The sequence below is a fragment of the Muntiacus reevesi genome, chromosome 2 (genome assembly GCF_963930625.1).
Source record: "Muntiacus reevesi chromosome 2, mMunRee1.1, whole genome shotgun sequence".
In the NCBI taxonomy this organism is placed as follows: Eukaryota; Metazoa; Chordata; class Mammalia; order Artiodactyla; family Cervidae; genus Muntiacus; species Muntiacus reevesi.
The window spans coordinates 268,636,819-268,660,689 of NC_089250.1; the positions used below are offsets into that span (position 1 = coordinate 268,636,819).

Here is a 23,871-nt window from a genome sequence, read left to right on the forward strand (position 1 = left end):
GTGTGTCTGTCCTTCTTGAGTCTGTGGCCCCGCCTTCCTCCCCCCGTAGGTTTAGTCTCCTGGGGGTGGGCGGTGGGGCAGCTGGTGAAGGGGACCATGTCGAGGCCGCCATCTTGGAACAGCTACTTTAGGGAGGCTACTGTGTTGCTGACCCTGTGGCTCAGCTGGTAAAGAACCTGCCTGCGATGCGGGAGACCTGGGTTCGAACCCTGGATTCGGAAGATCCCTTGGAGAGGGGAAGGGCTACCCACTCCAGTATTCTGGCCTGGAGAATTCCATGGACTAAGTCCATGGGGTCGCAAAGAGCCCGACACGACTTAGCGACTTTCACTTTCACCACGTTGCCATGGCAACTGCACAGTCACCGGGGACCCAAGGCCCTGTGGAGGCAGCCCTCTTGGGAGGAGCCACTGTGAGCCGGGAGGAGGCATGCCGGCTGCAGTGGCAGCCATAGTATGTCAAAGAGGAAGCCGAGGACTGACTTGGGGGGCTTCCCTTACGGGGTAGACATGGTGGAATGGTGGGTGCGGGGCCCACGGAGCCAGACACCATGAACCCGAGACCACGCTGAGGCAGCCAGTACTGAAAGAGCTGCTTCCGCCATGTTGAATTGGTGATGATGGGGAAAGAGCTCATGACTCTGTTTTCTTGGTTCTTAAGTGGCCGATCTTTAGTAACTTTAATATTAATTCATCTGTCCGGCCCCAAGATAGGGGACACTTTGATCTCTGGTCTTTTGGTGACCTCAAAGAACGTTGGAGGAGTCAGAGTCCCCAGAGTTCAGACATCTGTGGGTCAAGTCTGGCTTCCATGGCTTGAAGCTGGGTACAAGAGAGAGTTGGTCTCAGATGCTTTGTTGATGTATCTGCTGTTCGGGGGATGGGTGAGTGGGCGTTTTGTACTTCCTGGGAAGACGTGGGGAGCAGGGGATTCTCAAGGAAGGGGCCCCATAGGTTCCAGTTTCCCCACCTTCGAAGACTGGTGTCTTTCCCCTCCCCAGGCCTTCCGGGTAACTGGCCCCTGGCCTGGCCAACTCTTCAAGGCCTAGGCATTCCCTCTCCAGATCCCAGCGTGTTAGGTCAAGGGGAGGGAAGCTGGGTAGGCAATGCCCCATTGGGAAACCACCGCCACCTCTGCTGGCGCATCAAGGCCCTGCGGACCTTGCTCTGTTTTGAGAGCCTCCTGAACTCTGAGCAGACAGCACACCCTTTCAGAACTCAGGAGTCAGGGCTCCGGGTCACCTCCACTCTCAGATCCCGGATCCAGACCCTCAACTCCCTCCCTCTCCTCCTCCTCCTCGCCAGGAGTCCCGCCCCCAGCCCCGCCCACGCCCCTCCCCCTCCTTGCCTCTCCCGCCGTCAGATCCCCGTCCCCGTCTTCGTCCTCCTCCTCGTCGTCCTCCAGCGCCGAGTAGTCCTGGGTGAAAGGCACGGCTCCCTGGGCCGAGTGGAACCGCAGGCGGTAGAGCAGCCGCACCCACTGGCCGAACTCTCGGTCTCGGCTCTCGGGCGGGGACCGCAGCTGCAGGTAGAAGGCGCGGCCGGTGCGGAACTTGACCTTGAGCTGCCAGCGGCTTTCGTCGTGGACGAAGAGCTGGACGAACTGCAAGGGGAACAGCCTGGGCGGGCGGAAGGGGCGGCTTCAGCATCTGACCCTCCCAAGCACCAGCAGCGCCCACCCCAGCGCCCCTCTCCACCCCCGGAAGGAGTCCTTTGTCACTTTCTCTGCCTCTTGCATTTTATCCATCTCAAACTTTCGTCCAGACAAGGAGCCCATCTGTGTCTCCCGCTGGTCCCCCTCCTCCTGAACGCGAGACTCGAATAGATAGCTGCTTACTTAAAATTAACATTTGGATATTGGATCGACATCGGACACAACGTCCAACAGCTGAATTCCTGACCTAAGCCCAACCCAAAACCTGCTCCTCTTCGTCTTCGCTATGTCCTCCCACTTGCTCTGCCAGAAATTGTGCGAGTCGCTCCTGATCCGTCTTTTTGACATTTTTAACCGATCTTACCAAGTCCTGATGGCTCCACCGTTAAAATGTACTAATATTAATACTCAAAATCCGACCATTTCTAAGTCTCCACAATTTTCCCGCTTTCACCCCAGTCTGTTCCCACACTGCCGCCAGAGGGCGCCAATCAACACCCGGGTGAAATGGGGGCGTGCTCAGTCGTGTCCGATTCTTTGTGACCCATGGACTGTAGCCCGCCGGGCTCCTCGGTCCACGGGGTTATCCAGGCAAGAATACTGGAATAGATTGCCATTGCCTCCTCCAGGGGATCTTCCTGACCCAGGAATCAAACCCGCGTTTCCTGCGTCTCCTGCATTACAGGTGGATTCTTTACCTCAGAGTCAAATCAACACCAGAGTTAGCTCAAACTGCTCCCAGGGCTCACAGAAGAGTCCTGGTCTTGACCGCTAGGTTCTGCAGGCTCTGCGCCGCTTTGTGCCTTCTCTGTCCTCCCCTCCCGCCCTTTCTCCTGGTTTACCGTCTCCAGCCATACTGGTCCTACTGTTCCATAAACGTGCCAGGCTTGGTCCTACCCCAGGACCTTTGCACAGGCTGTTTCCTCCGCCCAAAATCTTCTTCCTCCAACCATCCCCATGGCTTGGCCTCTTCATCTCAAGAGAAGGGGTGTCCCTTTTTCTCAAGAGGCACCTTCTCAGGGAGAAGATCTGTTTACAACCTCCTGCTTATTTACAACCACATCTGCCCTTGCTGACCTCCCCATGCCCACCCCTCACCACCTTCTGATCTGTCTCCACAGACTTCAGCCACTGGACAAATTGACATCTATTCTGTCTGCCTTCCTAGTAGAATGTGAGTTTGAGGGCAGAGAGTTTGGTCCAGTTTTTTTCTCTGCTGTTTTCTTCGTATCCAGAGCTGACCCATGGTCCGTGCTCAATGAACGCTCACTGAGTATCGAACACATGACTCGCTCAGGCCCCCAGCCTAATTCAATGTCCAAAAAAGGCAGCAGAGGAAACAATCCAGACAGGATGGGTAATTTGGCAGAGATCACACAGCAAGAATTTGAACCCAAGTCTTACCAAGGTTCTTAGCAACACTGGGTAGCTACACACCACCCCCCTCAGGCCCAGCAATGTATCTCCAGAAACGGACTTCACACCCTCCCGGCTGTGCATGGATGTCCCCTGCCTGCTGCACTGGTGGTCACCCCCAGGCACAGGACACATCCGTGTCCCTCACAGGCGACTCGATCTGTTATTACGTTCCCCAAATGGAAGAATAACAGCTGACATTTTCAGAGCTCATACTCTGTGCCAGGTGCTGTTCCAAGTGTTTCCCAAACATTTACTCAGCTTATCCCCCGACAGCCCTGGAAAGTGGGTTCTCCTCTTATCCCCATGTTGCAGGTGAAGAAACTGAGACCCAGACAGGTAGGAAACTTGGCCAAAGGCAGAGAAGAAGGGGTGAAGCCAGGATTTGAACCCAAGCTGTCTGAAGGCAGCCATTCCTTCAAGGACATTCCCTATTAGGTTATCTCAGCAAGAGGCAGATGCAAGCTTGGTGTCCAAGGGGGTGGAGTTTGTTGAATGGTGTGTCCAAAAGAGGACCTGTCCATCCCAGCACAGAATCGCCCAGGACTGGAAGCTGGTTAGAAGTGAGGGGCTGGGGGGTGAGTCTAGAGGCTGAGTTGGCAGAGCAGGCTCAATGATGTTACTTCCGTGGTATGTTTTATGTTGGGAGAAGGCAGAGTGCTGAAGGAGATTACAAGGAGATCAAAGACCCCTTCTCAGCACCAACCTTGATATTCTTCCAACTGCAAGTTGTGACTCAAGTGGTGGGATACAATTAATATTGAAAAGAAAAGGGAGGTGTGCTAGAGAATGTCTCAGTACAGGGTTCTGACAACAGAATACTGCTTTGTGAAATGTTTTCAACTTATCCAGGGCGGATAAATAAAGGTTGTATGTAGCTTCATTCAGGTCAGAATCAGATTATACCACTGAATGAGTTGCAAAAAAAAAAAAAAAACCTTTTTGGATTTCAGAATTGCAAACAAAGGATTGTGCGTCTGTGTGTGTGTTTGTGATAATGTGACTCCATTCTTCCTTCCTTCCTCCCCTCCCTTTCCCTGCCCCGTTTCTTTCATTAACTATGAGATGCAGGTGGTGCTAGTGGTAAAAGAACCCGCTTGCCAATGCAGGAGATATAAGAGTCACAGGTTCAATTCCTGGGTCGGGAAGATACCCTGAAGGAGGGCATGGCAATCCGCTCCAGTATTCTTGCCTGGAGAATCCCATGGACAGAGGAACCTGGTGGGCTACAGTCCACAGCGTTGCAGAGTCAGACATTACTGAAATGACTTAGCACACATGCAATCAAAAAAAAAAAAAAAAAGAAAGAAAGAAAAAAAGCCACAGGCAGAATATTTCTGTAAATATACTCTACTCATGTAAATGCTTTGGTATTTGCAGCTTGGCATTGGAGGCAGGAGCCTAGGATGGGAGAAAGGTGTATTTTGTGCTGTGTGTGTCTTGTACCTTAGAGTGTTTTTGCATTATTTTTTCAATGAACAAAACAAAACAAAACACAAAGACCTGCAGGGGCAGTGTGGAGAGAGTGGCCTGAGAGCTCCAGAATCCAGGGGGCTGGTCGTGAGGAGCAGGTGGTTCCAATCCAGGCCACCCCTGACTCACACTAGGACCCTGGCCAAGTGGCTCCCCTTTCTGGGCCTCAGTTTTTCTTTTTGAGGATGGGGTTAAAGGGCCCCAGCATACCATGCAGTGAAAGTGAAATCGCTCAGTTGCGTCTGACTCTGCAACCCCATGGACTGTAGCCTACCAGGCTCCTCCATCCATGGGATTTTCCAGGCCAGAGTACCGGAGTACTCTGGCTTGCCATTTCCTTCTCCAGGGGATCTTCCCAACCTAGAGATCAGACCCGGGTCTCCCGCATAGCAGGCACTTTACCATCTGAGCCACCAAGGAAGCCCATGCAGTAGGTGCTGCATAAATGATAAGTGTTCCTTCTCCTGACCCCTACCAGGGCGTGGCCATGGGCTGTCCCCCTCATGTCCATCTATCCCTGATTGCTGATCCCTGCGGATGGCCCTGTGTTTGTTCTCCTGGGTGGACCAGTAGCCCAGAGAGGGCCGGCAGCCATCCATGGCTCCTGGCCCTGGGGGTCATCCGGGTGAAAGGAGGTGCTTCAGGGGATCTAGGGTGGCCAGAGCTGGGGAGGAAGGCAGTGTAGGCTGGAGGTGGGGGCAGTCACCCAAAGAGCTGCAGGTGTCCGTTCTCCTTGGCAGGGCCCGCCAGAAGCAACAGGTCTGGGAGTTCCAGGGCTGGACTGGAGGCTGCCACTCCCATGGTGACCTTGTTGGCAACTTCTCCTAACCGGGTCACCTGGGCCGGGGGAGGGGTGGCGACAGAGGTTAGAAGCTGGATAAATGGGGAACACGGTTGGGGAGGGATCAGAGGTCAGGAATTTTGGTAGGATTAAGGGGCATGAACCAAGAAAGTTAACCATCAAGAGGAGGATCAGATATCTTGGGGTCAAAGGTCGAGTCACCTGGGTATGAAGTCAGGGACATGGACTGAGGGAATCAAAGGTTAGCAGTCATAGAGAAACTAAAGGTTTGGAGGTATTGGCGGGCATGGGGTGTGGAGGTCAGGAGATGGGCGGTAAGGTGAGCAGAGGTTCCCTACGTCAGGAAGTCGGGGCCCAGGCTTGGGCGCAGAGGGTTCTAGGGCTCCGCACCTGCACGAAGTTGCTCTCAAAGATGGGGAAGTCTCGCAGCTGGTCGAATTCGCCGCTCAGGAGATGGCGCTGGAGCCGTCCGGGCCGGCCCGTGGGACAGGCTGGAACCAGGGGGCGTTCTACAGGAGCGGCGAAGTTCGCAGATCTATTCCAAGAGGCTGGGTAGGGGTCCCCTACCCAGGGCGGACAGCTCCGCGCGGAGGGTAGGGGGTTCCCGGCTACCGGTCTCCGCATCGCAGGCCCCATCCCTCACCTGGTTCCCGCACCTGGTCCAACCCCTCCAGGCCCGGTTCCGCTTCTCACCTGCCATCACGCCTGGTCCCGCCTCACCTGCTCCACCGAAGGCCGGCTTAGGCTCGCGCCCCCGTTTCATCGCAACGCCCCGCCCCTTGGGAGGAGCGGAGGGCGGTGCCCATGGAGAAAACGGGAGGGCGGGGCCGCGGGCTCTGTGACGTCACAGCGAGGCGGACGGCGTCTACGTCGGAAGTCCGCGGTTGTGACGTCACCATAGGGGGCGGTACCCGGACGCCCGGAGGGAGCGGCGGTAGCCCAGCGACATCAGGCCCTGGTAGCGGGTGGGCGCTAGTGCGCAGACGCAAGAAGCCGGCGCAGGCGCACGGGCGACGGGATGAGGCCCGTTGCTCCCGGCGTGCTCCGCGGCGCCCGCCTGACTCCAGCCTCTGGGCTGGAGGGAAAGGCCCGAGATGTCTGTCCCCGCCGCTGGGGCGACTCGACTGCTCCTCCTCTTGCTGGTGGCGGCAGCAGCGCCCAGTCGGGCGCGGGGTAGTGGCTGCCGGTCCGGAGCCGCTGTGCGGGGAGTGAGTACTTATTCGCTTTGCACAGAGGTCAGGGCCGCCGGAGATCGCGGTCTTGGGTCTTTGGGTCGGTTAAGGTGGGAACGAGGCTGCGCAGGGCCGGGAGAGAAGGCTAGATGAATACCGTGCAAAGCGAGGCTGCAGTCCTGCGCGTGCATGAGTCCTGCGAGAAAGCGAGAGGTTAGAGAGGCCCTAACTCGTGAATATGCATAAGGGGGCGGGGCTCGGATGGGTTTTTTTGGCCCAAGGCTATCGGTGCGGTGAAAACTCGGCTGCACCCAAGAAGAGATCGGGGCAAGAACGTCTTTAACTCTCGAACGCTTGGGATCCGCAGTCATGAATATGCTTGAGGATGTGTGGCCCAGGTGGAATCTTGGCAAATCAGACGTCGGGGCGGCTAAAATGAAAATGGCGAGGGGGCTCTCAAGAGAGTGGACGAGTTCCGTCTCCCGCATACGCGTGGGGTGGGCGGAATGTTGAGCTCGAGGATTAAAATCTGGAACGAGGTAGCTCAGGCTTGAGGGTGGAGAGTGGAGTATGCAGACGTTGGAGAAATTTGGAGAGTTGGACAAAAGGAAGGCCTGAAATCTTGAATTTGCTTGATGGCGGCATCGTGACTGTTGAGGCTTAAGGTGACACCGAGGTCACTTGGTTATTAACTTGGGAAGGCTAGCCTTTAACTCATGAATATTTATGATGCTAGGCGTAAAAGTGACCAGGAGGTAGTTGCCTTGAAAATGAGGCAACTGGTTTGCAGGCTCTGGTTTTCTGAGGCCCGTCCAGATCATGAATTTTCATGAAATGGTCAGATTCCGGTGGAATCGTGAGCATGCATCAGTGTTTGGATATGGGTATGAAAATAGGGCTCTTCCAGCAGCTTATGGGTCTATGTGTCCTGGGGTTCCAGGATCCTGCTGGACTGAGGACCCTGATGGTCCTTAAGTGGGTCCCTTTCTGTCACGCGCAGGTGGGGGTGGAAGGTCGAGAAGGCGAGGGCTGCGGCACGGTGGGGCTGCTACTGGAGCACTCATTTGAGATCGGTGAGTCCAACAGCGTCCTGACCTGGACACTTAGCCACTGCCCTGTGAATTCAGGTGCCTCCCATGTGATACACGTCATCCGTTCACTCACAGCTTTGCACTTGGGAGTGTGTTTGCATTAACACGGGGGAGTTGGATGGGGGTAGAATAGAAGCTCGGCCTTTGTATATCTCTATACTGGTAAGACAAATGCCCGTGTCAGAAAGGTCACTGTGGTGGTAATAAGCTCAGAGCAGACTTTCCTGACCACTTGTCCCGTGCCCTGCCCTGGTAGATGCTCCTCCTGCATTAACTCAGACATCTTCAGAATAGTCATGCAAAGTAGGAGGTGGTAGGGATAGCCCCATTTCCCAGAAGAGCAAACCGAAGTGCAGAGGGACACCAGACAAGGTCCTTTTACAAGTGAATGGCAGAGCCAGGGCCTGCTCTAAAGCCCAGCTTAAACTGCGTTAGTGCACTAATGTATCCAGACTCCCAGATATGTCAGTGTGGTGCAGGGGTTCATAATCCAGTCTGAGGCCCCAGACTCTGGGTTGGGGGACATTCATGATAACCATTGAAGCTGGGACCCTCTGCAGACCTCTCCAGTCGGAGCCTGCCATCTGCCCAAGAAAGCCTGGCCTTGGGAGTGCCCAAGCTCTGTATCCTGTGATCTGCAGCTGGGGAAGCTGAGGGCCAGATAGGTTATGTGAGCGACCCTGGGTCACCTGGCAAGGTTTAGGAGGCCAGGTTTAGGAGCTGTGGGGTCCGGGCACCTATCGTGGGTTGCCCCGGGAGGCAGGAGGGCAAGACACGGTGGTGGTGTCCACAGTTTTTAGGTGGAACAATGAGGGCTCAGGGTGGGGAGGTGACCTGGTCACTGCGAGGTTGACAGGTGTGGTGGCCGGGAGGTCGCTGAGTCCAGGTGTGCCTCTCCCCCCTCCAGATGACAGTGCCCACTTCCGGAAGCGGGGCTCGCTGCTCTGGAACCAGCAAGACGGCACCTTGTCTTTATCACAGCGGCAGCTCAACGAGGAGGAGCGGGGCTGGCTCCGGGTGAGGAGGGGACCCCGGCTTTGCTGGAATGGGGGGCACGTGCCTCGGAGCACAGCATGCGTACTTCCGGGTCCTCCTTGGGGAGGGTGTGGGGAGGTACCGGGCTCAGGTGGGGCTCTGAACAGCAGGGTGGAGAAAGGGAGGAAGGAGAGGTGAGGGGCCAGCTAGCTGACTTTGGGGGGAAGCTCACAAAAGCTGCCACAGGCCACTGCTGCTCTGCCCCTTTGGACAGATGGAGCCGTGGGGGAGGCGGGGGATACAGGCTTCTTTTGGGCACCTGCGGGCCCCTGGGTGCCCTCCCCGTGGGAGATAGCAGGGTGACGTCCGCCTGGACCAGCACAGTGCCCATGTGATTCCTGTCACCCCCAGAGGGAATTTGCTGCTCATAGAACTGGGGAGTCCCTGGCCTTCTCTGGTGGCTCAGTGGTTAGGACTCCACGCTTTCACTGCGGTGGCAGGTTCCATCCACTGTTGGGGAACTAAGATCCCAGAAGCCACCTGGCGTGACCCCAAAAAAGAAAGAAGAAAAGGATTAACAGGAGTCTGGGTGTGGGACTGGACCGAGACCTGGGGGCAGCGTTCTTGGGGACTTGTTCCCTCGCTGGGCCGGCTCTGCTTTCCTCCTGGTGGTCTTCCCTCCCGCTCCCCCCTTGCCCAGTGGGGCAGGCCAGTGGGAGGAGTCTTGGACTTGGCTGGGCCAGGTAGCAGAGAAGGGCTTTCCTGGCTGGGGGCCCCGTGGGGGGTGCAGACTTGGTGGGGGCTGGGCGCTGCCTCTCTCACCACCACCTCCTCCTTTCCGCCCTTGCAGGACGTGGCAGCGCTGAATGGCCTGTACCGTGTCCGGGTCCCGCGGCGGCCTGGGACCCCTGATGGCTCAGAAGCCGGGGGCTACGTCTCCTCCTTTGTCCCCGCGGTGAGTCAGCAACTAGGACTGGGCCCCATCCTTGCTTCGCCCAACTGCTCCAGCCCAGGTCCTACCGTTCGGCCTCCATTGTCTGTGGCCCAGCATTTAAGGATGGGGAAGGCTCAGACCTGGTCTTGCCTTTGAGGGTCTCCTGGGCTGGAGAGGGGCAGTCCGGTTGGCGGGGGCTCCAGTGGGGCAGCTCAGGGCCTTGTGGGCGCTGGAGAGGCTGCTGATTCCACCTGAGGTTGGTGGGGTGGGAGGGGGTTGCGTGGAGGGCTTTGAAAGATGTGTCCAGGCCCCGTGGGATGCGGGGGTGTGCTGGTGTGGGCGAAGCCTGGGCAGCAGCCCCTGCTGGTCCTCCTCCTCTCAGCCCCCTCCCCTCCGTCCACAGTGCTCCCTGGTAGAGTCTCACCTCTCGGACCAGCTGACCCTGCACGTGGATGTGGCTGGCAACGTGGTGGGCGTGTCGGTGGTGACGTACCCCGGGGGCTGCCGGGGCCACGAGGTGGAGGACGTGGACCTGGAGCTCTTCAACACCTCCGTGCAGCTGCAGCCGCCGGTGACGGCGCCCGGGTGAGGAGGGGGTGCAGGAAGGGGACAGAGCCAGGCCCCTCCGGGCCGGGTCAGCCTCCCACCCCGCCACCCTTCTGGGCCCTCTGGAGGAGGGGGGGGAGGCAGGGGCGCCTCATCCCATCTTCTGCTTCTACCCCTACCTTCCCAGGCCTGAGACAGCAGCTTTCATTGAGCGCCTGGAGATGGAGCAGGCCCAGAAGGCCAAGAACCCCCAGGAGCAGAAGTCCTTCTTCGCTAAATATGTGAGTGGGGTTCTGCACGCCTCTGGGGCCCTTCCCGGTGGGGAAGGGCAGTCTCCATCCCATCCTGAGCCCCGCTTCATCCTGCTCGGCTCCCCTCCTCTATGCAGGGCCGGCTTGGTCTCTGTGCTCATCTCCCTGGCCCCTGGGCTGAGCGCTGGAGCCCTGCATCCGCCCTCCCGTGTCCGCTAGTGGCGGTGGTCACGGGGCATCCGGAAAACAGCCCGCCCCGGAGCTGGGCAGTGAGGGGAGCCGGGGCCAGCTCCCTGGGTGCCTGGGCGGGGTTCAGACCAGGGACAGGGAGTGTCAGTCTGTCCTGTTTGGAGGGAATGCAGAGGGGGGCGTGGTCGGGGAGGGGCGGGGTCCATGCGGACCGAGGCAGGAGAGGGGGCCTGAGCTGGGCTGGGGGTGGGGGCTGCAGGGTGGAAGGTAGAGATCTAGGGGGACAGGTTTAGAAAGGAGGGAGTTGCGGAGGTGTCCTCCAGCCAGGCCGGGGAGGGGCCTGGGAGCCTGGGAGCCGAGGGTCCTTGGTGCTGGTGACGCTGGGGCTGGAGGAGGCCGTCCCACCCTGGGCCAGGGCGAGGTTGGGGCCTCCGGGCCTCGGGTGTCAAGTCTGCGGGGCCTCAGGTAGCGTGCTGGTCGCTCCTGGGGTCAGGAGAGCCAACCCACTGAGCTGCGGGCAAACGCGGCCTCCGCGGGCGTGCCCGGCCGGCCCGCTCTCCCTGACGGCCGCCGGACGCCGCAGCCGCCGCTGGCCCTGACCTGCGCCCTCGCCCTCCTCAGTGGCACCTCATCCTGGGGGGGGCCGTGTTGCTCACAGCCCTGCGTCCTGCCGCCCCCGGGCCCGCACCGCCGCCGCACGAGGCCTGAGTGAGGACCCGCCCCCTCCCGCCTCCCCGCTCCCTGCAGCCCCCCAGCCCTCCCCCAGCCCGTAGTGCAGTAGGGGACCTGGGCCCGCTCCCCCCACGCCTCCCCTCACGCCGCGCCCACCTCCCCCACGGTGGCCAGGCCACCGCTGACCTCACCTCTCTTCTGTGTCTCTGTCCGCCCGTCCATCCATCCCGTGCCACCGGTTCACAGTGGATGTACATCGTCCCAGTCGTCCTCTTCCTCATGATGTCGGGAGCACCGGACGCGGGGGGCCAGGGCGGCGGCGGCGGCGGCGGTGGCGGAGGCAGCGGCCGGTGAGGGGCGCGGGGCCTGGTGCCGCCCGCCCTCTTTCTCCCGGAGCACACCCTTCCTGCCCAGCGTGCCCGCTCCTTTGGTCATCTTAGGAGGGACTCTCCGCCCGACCATCTCCCCGTCCCGTGGGGGTCGGAGGGCGCCCCCTCCCCATGTGTCCCACCCCTCTTGTGCTTGGAGTTGCTGTGGGTGTGGGGGTGGCTGGGTTCTGGGCCCTGCTGCACCCCACCTTTCCCCCTGGCCCCACCGCAGTGTAGAGCCCATGCTCCCGGTCCCCTGATCCCGCACCCCAAGCCCTGTGGGGTGGGAACATGCTTGGTTCTTTCCGGCCTCCGTGCCTTTATCTGGTCTCACCCCGCCAGGCCAGGGGGTCCCCCTCACTTGTCTGACACTGAATTGGGACACCAGCCTCCTCTCTGTGGTCTTGAGGGCACCCTGGGGCTCCCCAAAGCCCAGAACTGGCACAGAGCAGGGGTGGGCCGGCCCTGGGCGCCCCCTTTTCACTGCATCTGCACAGCCCTGCTCCCCCTGCTCTGGTCTGTATCTGCCCACGGCTCTAGTGGGAGTTGGGAATTCCTGCTATTAGGACGCCAGGCCCTCCAGAGGCTCTGGGGCTTGAACCAGTGATGCTGGAAGTCAAAACAGAGCGGACTACTGTGCAGCGGAGTCAGGGCCCAGATGATGTAGAGAACCCCTTTCCCGGCTGGTCGCTGCCCTGGGACTTTGCTGGGTCCTTGCCATTTATCTCCCTTTCTCCTTCTGTCTATTTAAAAACATCGACAACATAATTGAAATAGGTAAACGTTTGGGAAAGTTGCAGCTTGCAACTTAACAGGCAAATGCAGTTGTTAACTAGGCTAAGAGACTGTCAGGATGTACAGGCGCTACTGAATTCTACGGGTGGCTAGGTGTGTGATTCAGAAACGCCAAAAAATGGCCGCCGTTGTCATGGTAACAGTGACATCAGGCTCCACGGTGTGTGTGTATGTGTAGCAGTTTATTAAAGCGAGCCCTAAATATTCAGCGTTCCTGCTTTATGTGGTTATAAATAGCGTGACGTCGAAGGCTGTCACCTGCCTGTCCCTGGTGTGAGTTTGACTTCCCGCGGACGCATGACTCAAAGTAGAATTACAATAGGTTAGAGACATTTTGCGAGCAGACCAAACGGCCAAGGAAGATGCCTGGTGGAGTGTCCCTGATGACTCGATCAGGTAATTTTCCCTCCTGGAGTGACTGCCGGCACCAGCCAGCGGGGAAGGCTGCTGGCCACGCTCTGTAACCAGAGTAGTAAGTTGGGGATTGTACACTGACCTGTCCTTGCCGTTGTGCTCCAGGTCTATGTCCAGAGAGTGGCCCTGTCCTCCGTGTGCCACCAGAAAGGGACACTGAGCTCACTCAGCCCGCCCTCCACCTACTTTTTTTCACAAAGTTTATGCTTGACAGAAACACAGGACTGCAGACCGTGGCGGCACAGTTGGTGTTTTTGAGAGCTGAGCTCGTCCTTTGCTCCATGGCGGTGTTTATGTCTTTGAGTTCCTCTTGTGACTCATATGATGATGCTGAGACCTCCGTGTGCCCTCTGTCTTCTGATGCCCTTGGATTCTGATCCTGCTGTGGCTCCCCCTGGCTCCAGGAGCTCAGAGCCCAGCCCCCCTGCCCAGCCACCCCTCTGCCCAGTGACAAGAGGCCTGAGAAACACTGTCTCTGTGTTTTCAAGTGTGACGGTTGGGTCACACACCTGCCAGCATTGGGGGTTATTGGTTTGCCCACTTTTTTGGTAGCTTTAAGTGCTGAAAGGGTCCCCGAGTTGCTCTAACTGGCGTCTTTCTTCACCGGTAGGAGAAACTGCCCCAATATCTCTCCTACTCCATGTGAATTCTGTCACTGACACTTTCATGGGCAGTGCTCACAAATGAAGAGCTCTTGATCCTTTAGTTCGCAGCTGTGATCTGCTGCCAGTCATTTGCTGGACCATTTTGTTATTTTTTTTTAGTAACCTGAGATCTGAGGTCTTTATCTGATTACCTCCTTCTTAGACTTTTTCAGCCACTCTCAAGCCGGCAGTTACTCTGTGGCATATTCTAGTCGGTGTCCGAGCTGGTGCCAGCTCCCTGGGGCTCTGTCCCGGTTAAACTTCTCTTCTCAGTCTTGCCCGTCCCTGGAGAGCGCAGTCAGTTTTCTTTTGATTGATCAGGGTATCTGGGGATATCAAACGAAACCCAAAGGATTCTGTAGCATCCAATGCACAGAGCCTTCTGCTCACCCCAGCCCGGCACCTCTTCCCTGCACTGGGGGGCAGCCCGAGCTTTCAGTCTCCTGTGCCTGACCTGTAGAAATCCTTTGGGAAATAAGCAAGTCTATGTACAGTTTTTGCAAAAATACATTACCCCAGCTCCCCACCCCCACCCCCACCCCACCACCCAACGAGTCAGGGAGTTTTCTGTGTCTGATAGGGAGTGGTTCTCCTTGCACCTCATGGCTGGCTCTGAGTGGATCCTACTGGTCTCCTGTCGATGGACCTTTGGGTGCTGCAGGGATCCCCGTGTGCCTGCTTGATTCCCCACTCGTGTGTGGGACCCCCAACCCCCACCTCCATAGACCGGCCGCCCGTTCACATTGGAGGTTGGGAGCAACCCTTCCTGAGGGCTCCCAAGCCCGTCTCCAGCCCCGACTCCCCTCCAGGTTCTCCAGACCCCAGGCTCCTCCCCCTTGTGTGTGAGGGAGTCTGTGTCACCCAGGAATCTGGGTGGCGCTAGAGGTAAAGAACCCGCCTGCAGATGCAGGAGACATAAAGAGATATAAGTTCGATTCCTGGATTGGGAAGATCCCTTGGAGGCGGGCATGGCAACCCATGTCAGTCTTCTTGCCTGGAGAATCCCCTGGACAGGGGAGCCTGGCGGGCTTCAGTCCATGGGTCACACAGTCAGACGTGACTGAAGCGACTTAGCACGCATGCACAGAGTTGGACACGCCCACCCCCAGCCTCAGACCAGAGGGCTGGGCCACCTGCCCATTGTTCTTCCCTGCCTCCTTGCTTCACCTGTGGCCCCAGCCCTGGCTTCCTCCTTCTGCACCAGGACCCCCTCGCCAGCCTCCGGTGTGCCCCCTCCAGGGCCTCCCCCTCATGGAGGGCTTTTTGACCCAGAGCCGCCTCTGCTCCTTGGCTCCCCAGCACCTTCAGGACAGAGTCCCAGCCCTCAGCCTGGCCTGTGAGGCCCTCTGGTCTCCTCTTCCGCCTTGTGAATCACTACCCCAGCCTTGGTTCCTGATTCACTTAGATGCCCCCAGGCCAGACTGCAGACACCTTCCCTCCTCTCCCACCCCCACACCCCCACCCCTCCTCCTCCTGCCTCATGCCTTCCTCTCGGTCCCCACCGAGCTCAGCCCTCACTCTCTCTCCTGCTTCCTCACCCCAGCCTCCTGAGGTCTGGTCTAAAACAGGCGAGCACCCACAAGGCGAATACTCAGTGGAGGGAAGGCCCCTCCCCAGTTTCCTGCCCCATAGAATGCCACCTGTTCCCTGGCACTGGGGAAACCCCTCCCCCCACCTAGGCCTTCATACTGTCCTCTGGGTTATTGAGAACAGCTGGCTCAGTCATAAAGAGCCTGCCTGCCAGTGCTGGAGATGAAAGAGACAGTGGGTTTGATCCCTGGGTGGAGAAGATCCCCTGGAGAAGGAAATGACAACCCACTCCAGTATTCTTGCCTGGGAAATTCCATGGACAGAGGAGCCCAGCGGGCTCCGTGAAGTTGCAAAGAATTGGACGTGACTGAGCACACACACAAGATAGTTGTTTGGCAAGTATTCTTTCAAAATATATTAATATAAGGTTGATTTTAGTGTTTTTAAAGAATGCTTGCCACCCCAAGTTGTGCATTGAAGCAGGTGGCGTCTGGAAACAACTCTAGAGGTTTATTTATTTAGCCAGAGAGACTCCAGGTGAGGATCAGGGGCCAATGTTTGGCTGGGTGCCAGCCATTCACTTTTCCTTGCAGCCACCTTGCATTCCGTGAGTTCATGGTAGAGGAATCAAACTCAATTTTATTCCAATTCCAGAAATAGGCCCCCCAGCACATTGTATAAACTGAATCCCACTCTCCTGCGTTTCCCAAAGCACTGACACCTGTGTCTCCATGGCAATGCAGGAGAGAACCCACCACCCATGACTTGGAAACACACATGCAGTTGGAGCTCTAAGCTGGCATACCAAGAAGCTTGCTGAGTATGATGTTTATACATTGGTTAGGCGTAGAAGAGTTTTTAATTTTTACAGAATTTTGCAAATCCTCTCTCCGCCTGCTCCAGGCCCCCCCTCACCCCCAGGCACTGTCCTCCTTTGGGGCGGCCGGTCCTAGTGTCTGTTAGAGCTGGGTTGCAGTTTTGTCTTCCGCCGGTAGGTGGCGATGGACGACCGCAGTCCGAGAGAGCCTCTCCGGTGATCGATCCTGGGGCGTCTCGCCGACCCACGTGGCCCGTCTTGGCGGAGAGAAGGGCCCTGCGGGGGGGAGCGGTCGGGGCTCCCTTGAGGTCTCCGTCCTGGCGGATGCTGGTCTTCAGGCACGCCTGGCGCCTGTTTCCTCATCGGTGGAGTCGGCGGTGGGCGAAGTCCTCCTAGCTGCCGGTGTGCTCCACGCCGCCTGAGGAAGGGACGACGGCGGAGGGTTGGGGAGGAGAACGGCGCGGGAAGGAGGCCGCCCCGTCCTCAGCAAGCTCAGGCCCGGGTCCACGGCTCAGCAGAGTCAAGGCGCCAACTGCAGGGCGTCCCACCCGGCCCCCGCCCCGCCACCTACGTGCTGGGTGTCTTTAGGCAGCTCGCTTCCAGCCTCTGAGCCCGTTCCTCGTTCCCCTCACGGGGGGCCGACTTGATCCCTCCAGGCAGCGTCCAGAGTCCGGGGCGGACAGGAAAGAGAGAGAGAAAATGGGTGTCACATAGGTGCTTCCAGCTCGGGGGCTCCGGCCTGACAGCCCTGCCCCCGGGTCCCTGGCTTGGAGACTCGGCCGTCAGCTCAGAACTTGGGAACCTGAGAGTCCCAAGGGCGGGAGGGCGGCCCTGGGAGCCCGCGGGGTGAGGACGCGGGGCTAGGAGGGGCCTCCCAAGACAGAGAGGGAGACGACAGATCCAGAGAGGGGAGAGGAAGGAGAAGGGAAGGTGGGAGGGGTAGGGAAGAGCCACTGGGGAGAGAGCGAAAGAGGACGGGTGAGGAAGGCGACTGAGCCAGGAGAGGAGAGTTGGAGGCGGGAAGGGAGAAGGAGAGAGGGGGGAGAGGAGGGGAGGAAGTGCAGGAGGGGGGTCGCTCAGAGGGGCAACGGGGAGGGGGTGATGGAGACAGGAGGGGAGACAGCCGTGGGGGGTCGGGGGGGAGAAGGAAGCGGGGAGAGGGGGAGGGGAGGAAATGCAGGAGAGGGGAGCCGCCCAGAGGGGACAGCAGGGGGGTGTGGGGTGGGGGGAACGGGACTGAGCGAGGCCCCGAGGGAAGGCGGGGAAAAGAGAGAGGAGGGGAAGACAGGTGGGGAGGGAGCCGTGGGGGGGGGCGGGGAGAGGAGGGGGAGGAGGAGGGGAGGAAGGAGGAGGAGAGGAGGGGGGAGGAAGGGGGGGAGGGACGGGGGGAGGGGGAGGGACGGGGGGAGGGGAGACAAAGAGGAGAAGCAGGGGGAGGAGGAGGTCAGACCCGAGAGGGAAGGGAGAGAGAGACGGTGAGGACTAGGAGAGGAAGAAAGCAAAGGGGGAGGGTGAAGGGAGCAAGTAGAAAGTAGGAAGGAGAGAGAGAGAGGGAGAGAAAGAGAGAGATGGGGGAGAGAGAGACAGGGAGAAAGAGAGATGGGGGAGAGGGAGAAAGAGAGAGACAAAGGGAGAGAAAGAGAGATGGGGGGAGAGAGAGACAGGGAGAGAAAGAGAGAGGGAGAAAGAGACAGGGAAAGAGAGAGAGGGAGAGAGAGAGAGATGGGAGAGAGAGGGAGAAAGAGATGGGCGGGGGAGGGAGAAAGAGAGAGACAGGGGGAGTGACAGAGAGACAGGGAGAGAAAGAGAGAGATGGGGAGAGAGGGAGAGAGAGAGAGACGGGGCGGGGGAGAGGGAGAGAGAGAGAGATGGGGGGGGAGAGAGAGAGACGGGGGAGGGAGAGAGGGAGAGAGAGAGAGATGGGGAGGGGGGGAGAGAGAGGGAGAGAGAGAGAGACGGGGTCAGGGAGAGAGAGAGGGAGAGAGAGAGATGGGGGAGAGAAACAGGGAGAGAGAGAGAGAGGGATAGACAAGGAGAGAGATGGGGAGAGAGGGGGGGGGAAGAGAGAGAAGGGGAGAGATGGGGAGAGAGACAGGGAGAGAGAGACGGGGACAGGGAGAGAGAGAGAGAGAGAGAGACGGGGGGGGGGGGAGAGGGAGAGAAAGAGATGGGGAGGGGGGGGAGAGACAGGGAGAGAGAGAGGGAGGGAGAGAGACGGGGGTGGGGTGGGGAGAGAAACAGGGAGAGAGAGAGATGGGGAGACAGAGAGACAGGGAGAGAGATGGGGGAGAGAGAGAGAGAGAGGGATAGACAAGGAGAGAGATGGGGAGAGAGAGAGACGGGGGGGGGGGGTGGGGTGGAGAGAGAGAGAAGGGGAGAGATGGGGAGAGAGACAGGGAGAGAGAGAGAGAGGGACAGGGAGGAAGGGAAGCTTTGCCACTTCCCCGACCGCGAGCGATAAGGCGCCAGGTCAGGGGACCGTGCGTGTCCCGCGTCCTGGTTAACGCTGAGCTGCAGACGGCTGAACACGTGCAGCTGACGGTCCGGGACCTGGCAGGACATGAAATGAATTCCGTAAACTGTGAAACATTCATCACAGGACCGTGTGTTCCAAGACAGGATAAAAATACCACCAGCACGTGGGGACACGCGGTCAGCAGAGGGGCCTCCCCCGCTGTGGGAGTCGGAAGCGGCCGGGGCTGGGGGCCGGGGGGCCGGGGCGGGGCGGGCACGGGGGGCGGGGAGGCTGCCAACCCCAGATGTGCGGGAGCAGGTGTGGGAGGGAGAGACCGGGAGCGACAGCTGAGGGGCTCGGGAGGGGGCTGTGGGCAGCTGTCCCCAGGGAAAGGAGGGCGTGAGTGCGGACAGGGTGGCAGGAAGGGCAATGCCAGCAGCGGGGCAGGGAGGGGGAGAAGCGGGGAGGAAAGCGGAGGACTAGACCAGTGAAAAGAGGACACGGGGAGAAACCTCCCCGGGTGTCCAGTGGTTGAGGCTCTGAGCTCCCAGTGTGGGGGGCGCAGGTTCAATCCCCGATCAGGGAACCAATCCCACCTGCTGCAACTGAGTTCCCACGCCACAAATAAGGGTCCTGCGTGCCACAGCCAAATAAATAAGAAGATGCAGGGAAAACCGAGTGGGAGCAAGAGCAAGGGCAGGACGCGAAGGCAGCAGGAGCCTCGTGGGGAGAGAGGGGAGAGCAGGAGAGGCTTCGGTGAGAGGTGAGAGGGCCGCTCAGTCCTGTCCGACTCTTCGCGACCCCACGGACTTAGCCCGCCAGGCTCCTCTGTCCCTGGGATTCTGCAGGCAGGAACCCTGGAGTGGGTTGCCGTGCTCCCCTCCAGGGGGTCTCCCTGACCCAGGGGTTGAACCCGGGTCTCCTGCGGTGCAGGCCGACTCTTTACCATCTGAGACACCAGGTGAGCCCAAAGAAGGACTGGAACACGGTTTAAGGAAGAGAAACAACGGCCGGTGGGGAGGCAGCGTGTGTGTGTGTGTGTGTGTGTGTGAGAGAGAGAGAGAGAGAGAATTCAAAAGGGGGAAACTGAGGATCAGGGTGCAAGATGGGGGTGAGAGGAGCCTGGGGGCAGGTCTGTGGGAAGAGACAGACAAACGGACAGGAGGTAGAGATGGTCAGGATGGGGACGGGGGAGGAGAGGCTGGAGGAAGAGAGGTTGAAGAGAAAGGTCTCATCAAGAAGGTGTGAGCAAAGGAAACCAGTGTGAGGGAGATTCATCCAGGAACGTGTGTGTGTGTCAGAGAAACCGAGGCTGAGAAACTGTGTGTGAGGCAGAGGGGCAGGAGAGAAAGAGAAAAAAGATGGGGTGGGGGGCAGAGAGCATGAGGCCCAGAGAATGGGAGGGAGGACAGACAGACAGGGAGACGGGGAAGGACCAGTGGAGAGACAGGGGTCAGAGGGAGAGGCAGGGAAGGACACAGAGACCCAGGGAGAGAAGGGCCCTCAGCCAGGCTCATGGAGGGCGGGAGACACAGGCCCCAGTGAGTCAGGACTCAGAGAATCAGGAGTTTTCTTGCCCACCCCCTTCACCCTCATCAGAGCCTCAGTTTCCTCAGCTGCTTCCTGGGGTGGGGGTGGGGGTGCGGGAGGAAGCAGAAAGGCGGGGGCTGGGGGCAGACGGTGGCACCTGGGGATCTAACCACCGGACTTCACCACCAGAGGAAGAATGAGCACCTTCTATCCTGCTTTTCCCTCCTGGTCTCCTTCAGCTCCCCCACCCCACACCCTAGGCAGTGGCTGTTACGACCCATAATTCTCCCCCAATGAGGAAATCCAGCTGGACCCCCATCATTCATCAGCTGGCCTCACCCAGCACCACGGGGGGGTGGGGGTGGGGAAAGACATTGGGCCCTTCCTACAGCGCCCAGACCCCTTGTGTCTGGGAAACTGAGAGCTTCCACTGCTGAGAAGGAAGGGGAACAGGAGAGGAGGGGCAGGGGAGGACACAGGATCTAAGGAGAGGCGGCAGTGTGAGTCGCCCAGCATGCAGTTGGTGCATAATTAGTGCCCCTTCCCTTTTCTGGGGGAGAGTGAGGAGAGCAGGAAGGGAGAGAAGAGACAGCCAAGTGTCGGGGGTGGGACACTGTGCTTTATGGAAAAAGCCTGGCACACAGTTGGTGCTCAGTCAATGCCTACTCATTCCCTTCTTCAGGAGAGAAAAGCCAAGTCAGAAAAGATATGAAGAAACCACCAGCATGGAGGAAAAACAGCAAGAAACACAGCCTGTGGAGAGAGGGCCAGGGGTGGAAAGAACCAGGCATACAGTGGGTGATCTTAAGTGTTCATTCTCTTCCTGGGAGAATGAAGACGGGAGGAAAAGGAGAGGAGAGATGAAGCTCCAGCAGAGAGAATGGAAGCTGTGATGGAAGGAGACAGTGTAGGTAAAGGTAGTGTAGGTAGTGGGAATACAGTAGGCACTTAATAAATACCCACTCCCCTCCCTGGATGCAGGGACAGAGGAGGCAACCAGGATGAGGAAAGCAAGCCAAGAGGGGTGAGAGAAGAGAGAGCCAGGTTTGTGAGGCAAGCCAGGACAGACAGACAGCTGATAGGAGGAGTAGCACACACTAGGCGCTCATACTTGCCCAGTCCTCCCCCAGGAGAGAGCAAGGGGCAGAGAGGAAGGGGAGGAGCTGGAGCAAGGAGCTGGGAAGAAGAGAGAAAATGAGGAGAGGACATGCTATTGTGCAGGTGAAGTACACAGGAGGTGCTCAATAAATGCACATTTTCTTCCTTGGAGGAGAGAGAGAGCAAGAGGAAAAAGAAGACACGTGTAAAGCAAGGCTGGTCAAGGAGGTGACAGGATGGAGCAGGAGGGAGGAGGTGATGGCAGAGGAGGCAGTGTGGGTAAACCATGGGGCAAAGAGGAGGTGCTCAATTAATGCTTGTTCCCTTCCCCAAAGAAGGCCCAGAGAGCACAGGAAGGGAGAAGGTGGCAAAATGAGAGGAGCAGGAAGAAAGAAGCAAGAGAAGATGAGCTGGGGGCGGGGGAGGTGTTAATTGCCTGGTATACACGACCCCATGGATATACAGTCCATGGAATTCTCCAGGCCAGAATACTGGAGTGGGTAGCCTTTCCCTTCTCCAGGGGATCTTCCCAACCCAGGAATTGAACCCAGGTCTCCTGCATTGCAGGTGGATTCTTTACCAGCTGAGCCACAAGGGAAGCCCTGGTATCCAATATGTACTTCATAGTTGCTTTTTCATCCCCAAGAAAGGGCAGACAGAGCAGAAAAAAGAAGCCAGAGATGAAGGAACAGGGAGAGTCAAGGGGCAGGGGGAGTGGAGGGAAGCTGCCAGGCACACAATCAGTGCTCCATAAATGCCATTTCCTCTCCTGGCAGAGAGCAGAAAGAAAGACCACAGGTCCGTGGAGAAGAGAGGGCGAGAGGAGAGTCGAGAAAGGGCAAGCAATTGCTTGGTATACCACAGTGAAGTGGAAGTGAAGTCGCTCAGCCGGGTCCCACTCTGCGATCCCACGGACTGTAGCCCACCAGGCTCCTCCCTCCATGGGATTCTCCAGGCAAGAGTACTGGAGTGGGTTGCCATTTCCTTCTCCAATGGTGCTCAATAAATGTGTGTTCCTTGCCTTGGCAGAGAGCCCAGAAAGACAAGGAGGGGACAGAGGAGGAAGAGAGTGTGAGGAAGGGAGAGAAGTGTGTAAACTGCCTGGCACACAGTAGGTGCTCAATATATGTTCATTCCCTCCCCTAGGAGGAAGCAGAGTCAGAAAGGAGAGGAAATGAGTAGAGAAGAAAGGAATTGGGGAAGAAAAGAGTGTAAGAAGAGACAGGGTTTGTAAATTCCCCAGCATACAGTAGGTGCTCAATACATGCCCATTCCTTGCGGGAGAGACCAGGCAGTTCAGGAGGAAGGGAGAGAAAACAGGGTGGAAGGGATGGGAGAACAAAGAGAGAAGAAGGCGCAGAGACAGTGTGTGGAACTGCCTGGCAAACACTAGGAACTTAATAAGTGCCCCTCTCTTCCAAGGAAGAGAGCTGGGAGTTCGGGAAGAATGAGCAGAGGGCACGGAGGAAGGGGGTCGCGGAGACGAGAGGGTGTCAGGACAGGCACGGAGGTGCGTCCAGCAGGTGCTGCAGAAATGCCTGGCTCCTTCCCCTGCAGAGCAGAAAGCAGGCTCAAGGGGGTGGAGGCCCCAGCAGGAAGGCCAGAAGGCGGGTATAGGGGGGTCTGAAGCTGGAGGCTGAAGTCAGGCTTTTGGTGGCGCCCCGCCCCAGCTGCCCCGAGGACCACGGAGTGGGTCAAGGGCCCGTTGTTCGGGGCCTGGCACCGCCTGGCGGAGGTTGGGGGGGTGGCCACTGGCCCCGTCTGCTGTGTCTGGGGGGACGCGGGCACTGCCTGCTGTGTGTCAGCCTCTGAGTCTCCGGGTCTTGCACCCTCGCCGGTCCTCCCCATCTCTGAGTCCCTGGCGCCCAGCTGGTCTGCCTGTCTCTGGGTCCCTGTCCCCTGCTGTCTCCGGGTTGGCCTCTGCACACATCTCTCTGCCTTTCTCCCCATCTCTTCCATCTGGCTCTCAGCCCGTTTCTGGTGGTCTCTCTGGGAGGCAGGAACCCCGACCCCAGCCCTGGGTTCCCGACCACCCCCTCCCACCCCCTGGGATCAGGACAGGGGTGGTGCTGCTGAGCTCAGAGGCAGAGGGGTGAGAAAGGAAAGGAGGCGAGAGGAGTTGGAGAGGTGAGGATAGACACAGCTTTATTCAGCAGAAACCGTGGCAGAGGCCCCGGGGCGGCTCCAACCCGGGCGCTGGAGAAGTGGGGTCAGAGAGAGGAGAGAGAGGCTGGGAGAGGCAGGGAGAGATGGAGAGAGATGCAGAGAGAAGCGAGGAGAGGGATGGAGACAGACTGGGGAGGCGGGAGAGGGATGGGCAGAAGGGTGGGAGATGCAGAGAGAGGTGCAGAGAGAAAGGCTGGGCGCGGGTAGAGAGAGAGAGAAAGCGAGAGAGCGGGGAAAGCCACGGAGACAAAGAAGTGGAAAGAGACAGCGAGGGCGCTTCCCCGGTGGTCCAGTGGCTAAGACTCCGGGATCCCACTGCAGGGCGTGCGGGCTGGATTCCTGGTCAGGGAACTGAGAACCCGCCCGCTGCGCGGTGCAAAGGGAGAGACAGACAGACAGACAGAGATGAAGAGAGGGGAGAGAAGTAGGAAGACAAAGCCCAGAGAGATTACGGGGGAAGGGAGGCGGAGTCAGGGACGGGGTGGACAGAAACAGCCGCGGGGGCAGGGGTCCGAGATGCGAAGAGACGGAGAAAGGCAGAGGGAGAGAGCCGGGCGCCGCAGGGAGAGAGGAGAGAGCCGGAGAGAGAGAGCCGGAGAGAGGGGGCAGCGCCGGGCGGGTGGGACGCGGGGAGGCAGGAAGGAGCGCGGCCCCTCTCACCTGGCATCGCCGGCGGCCGCCCCGCCGCGGCCCGACCGCGATTTAAGGGGCGTCCCGGGGGGGCGGGGCTGCACCCCCCCCCCCCCCCCACGGCCTTATCTGGCCAGACCCGGGCTCAGAGAGCTAAATCGGGCCTCAGCTGTCGGGCCCGGCGCCCGGGGGGCGCGGGACAGCTGTCACCTCCCCCTGCACCTGCCGCCCCTTCCCCTCCTGCAGCCCC

The 23,871-nt window shown here is 58.9% G+C and overlaps 2 protein-coding genes and 1 long non-coding RNA gene across 6 annotated transcripts; 1 reads left to right on the top strand and 2 right to left on the bottom strand.

Annotated features, from left to right (window-relative positions):
* Nucleotides 1-600: 600 nt before the first annotated feature.
* On the bottom strand, nt 601-6,166 carry GARIN5A (golgi associated RAB2 interactor 5A). The gene is made up of 5 exons (XM_065926628.1): nt 6,038-6,166; nt 5,735-5,853; nt 5,249-5,379; nt 1,348-1,618; nt 601-821 (listed from the first exon to the last, which is right to left on the bottom strand). The coding sequence occupies exons 1-5, from the start codon at nt 6,105-6,107 to the stop codon at nt 765-767; spliced, it is 648 nt and encodes a 215-aa protein (XP_065782700.1). The 5' UTR covers nt 6,108-6,166; the 3' UTR covers nt 601-764.
* Nucleotides 6,167-6,340: 174 nt separating this feature from the next.
* On the top strand, nt 6,341-12,539 carry EMC10 (ER membrane protein complex subunit 10). Of its 4 annotated transcripts, none has more exons than XM_065926609.1 (8): nt 6,341-6,579; nt 7,517-7,589; nt 8,515-8,624; nt 9,433-9,537; nt 9,920-10,101; nt 10,250-10,343; nt 11,124-11,210; nt 11,421-12,539. In XM_065926609.1, the coding sequence occupies exons 1-7, from the start codon at nt 6,439-6,441 to the stop codon at nt 11,208-11,210; spliced, it is 792 nt and encodes a 263-aa protein (XP_065782681.1). In that variant the 5' UTR covers nt 6,341-6,438; the 3' UTR covers nt 11,421-12,539. The 4 variants fall into 4 exon arrangements, with proteins under 4 accessions (XP_065782681.1, XP_065782683.1, XP_065782680.1 ...); XM_065926611.1 differs by having other exon boundaries at nt 6,345-6,552; XM_065926608.1 differs by lacking the exon at nt 11,124-11,210 and having other exon boundaries at nt 6,345-6,579.
* A 3,005-nt stretch (nt 12,540-15,544) lies between these two features.
* Nucleotides 15,545-17,742, bottom strand: LOC136161636 (uncharacterized). Its single transcript, XR_010661744.1, has 2 exons — nt 16,314-17,742; nt 15,545-16,160 (listed from the first exon to the last, which is right to left on the bottom strand). It is a non-coding gene; the product is annotated as an uncharacterized lncRNA (long non-coding RNA).
* Nucleotides 17,743-23,871: the final 6,129 nt, after the last annotated feature.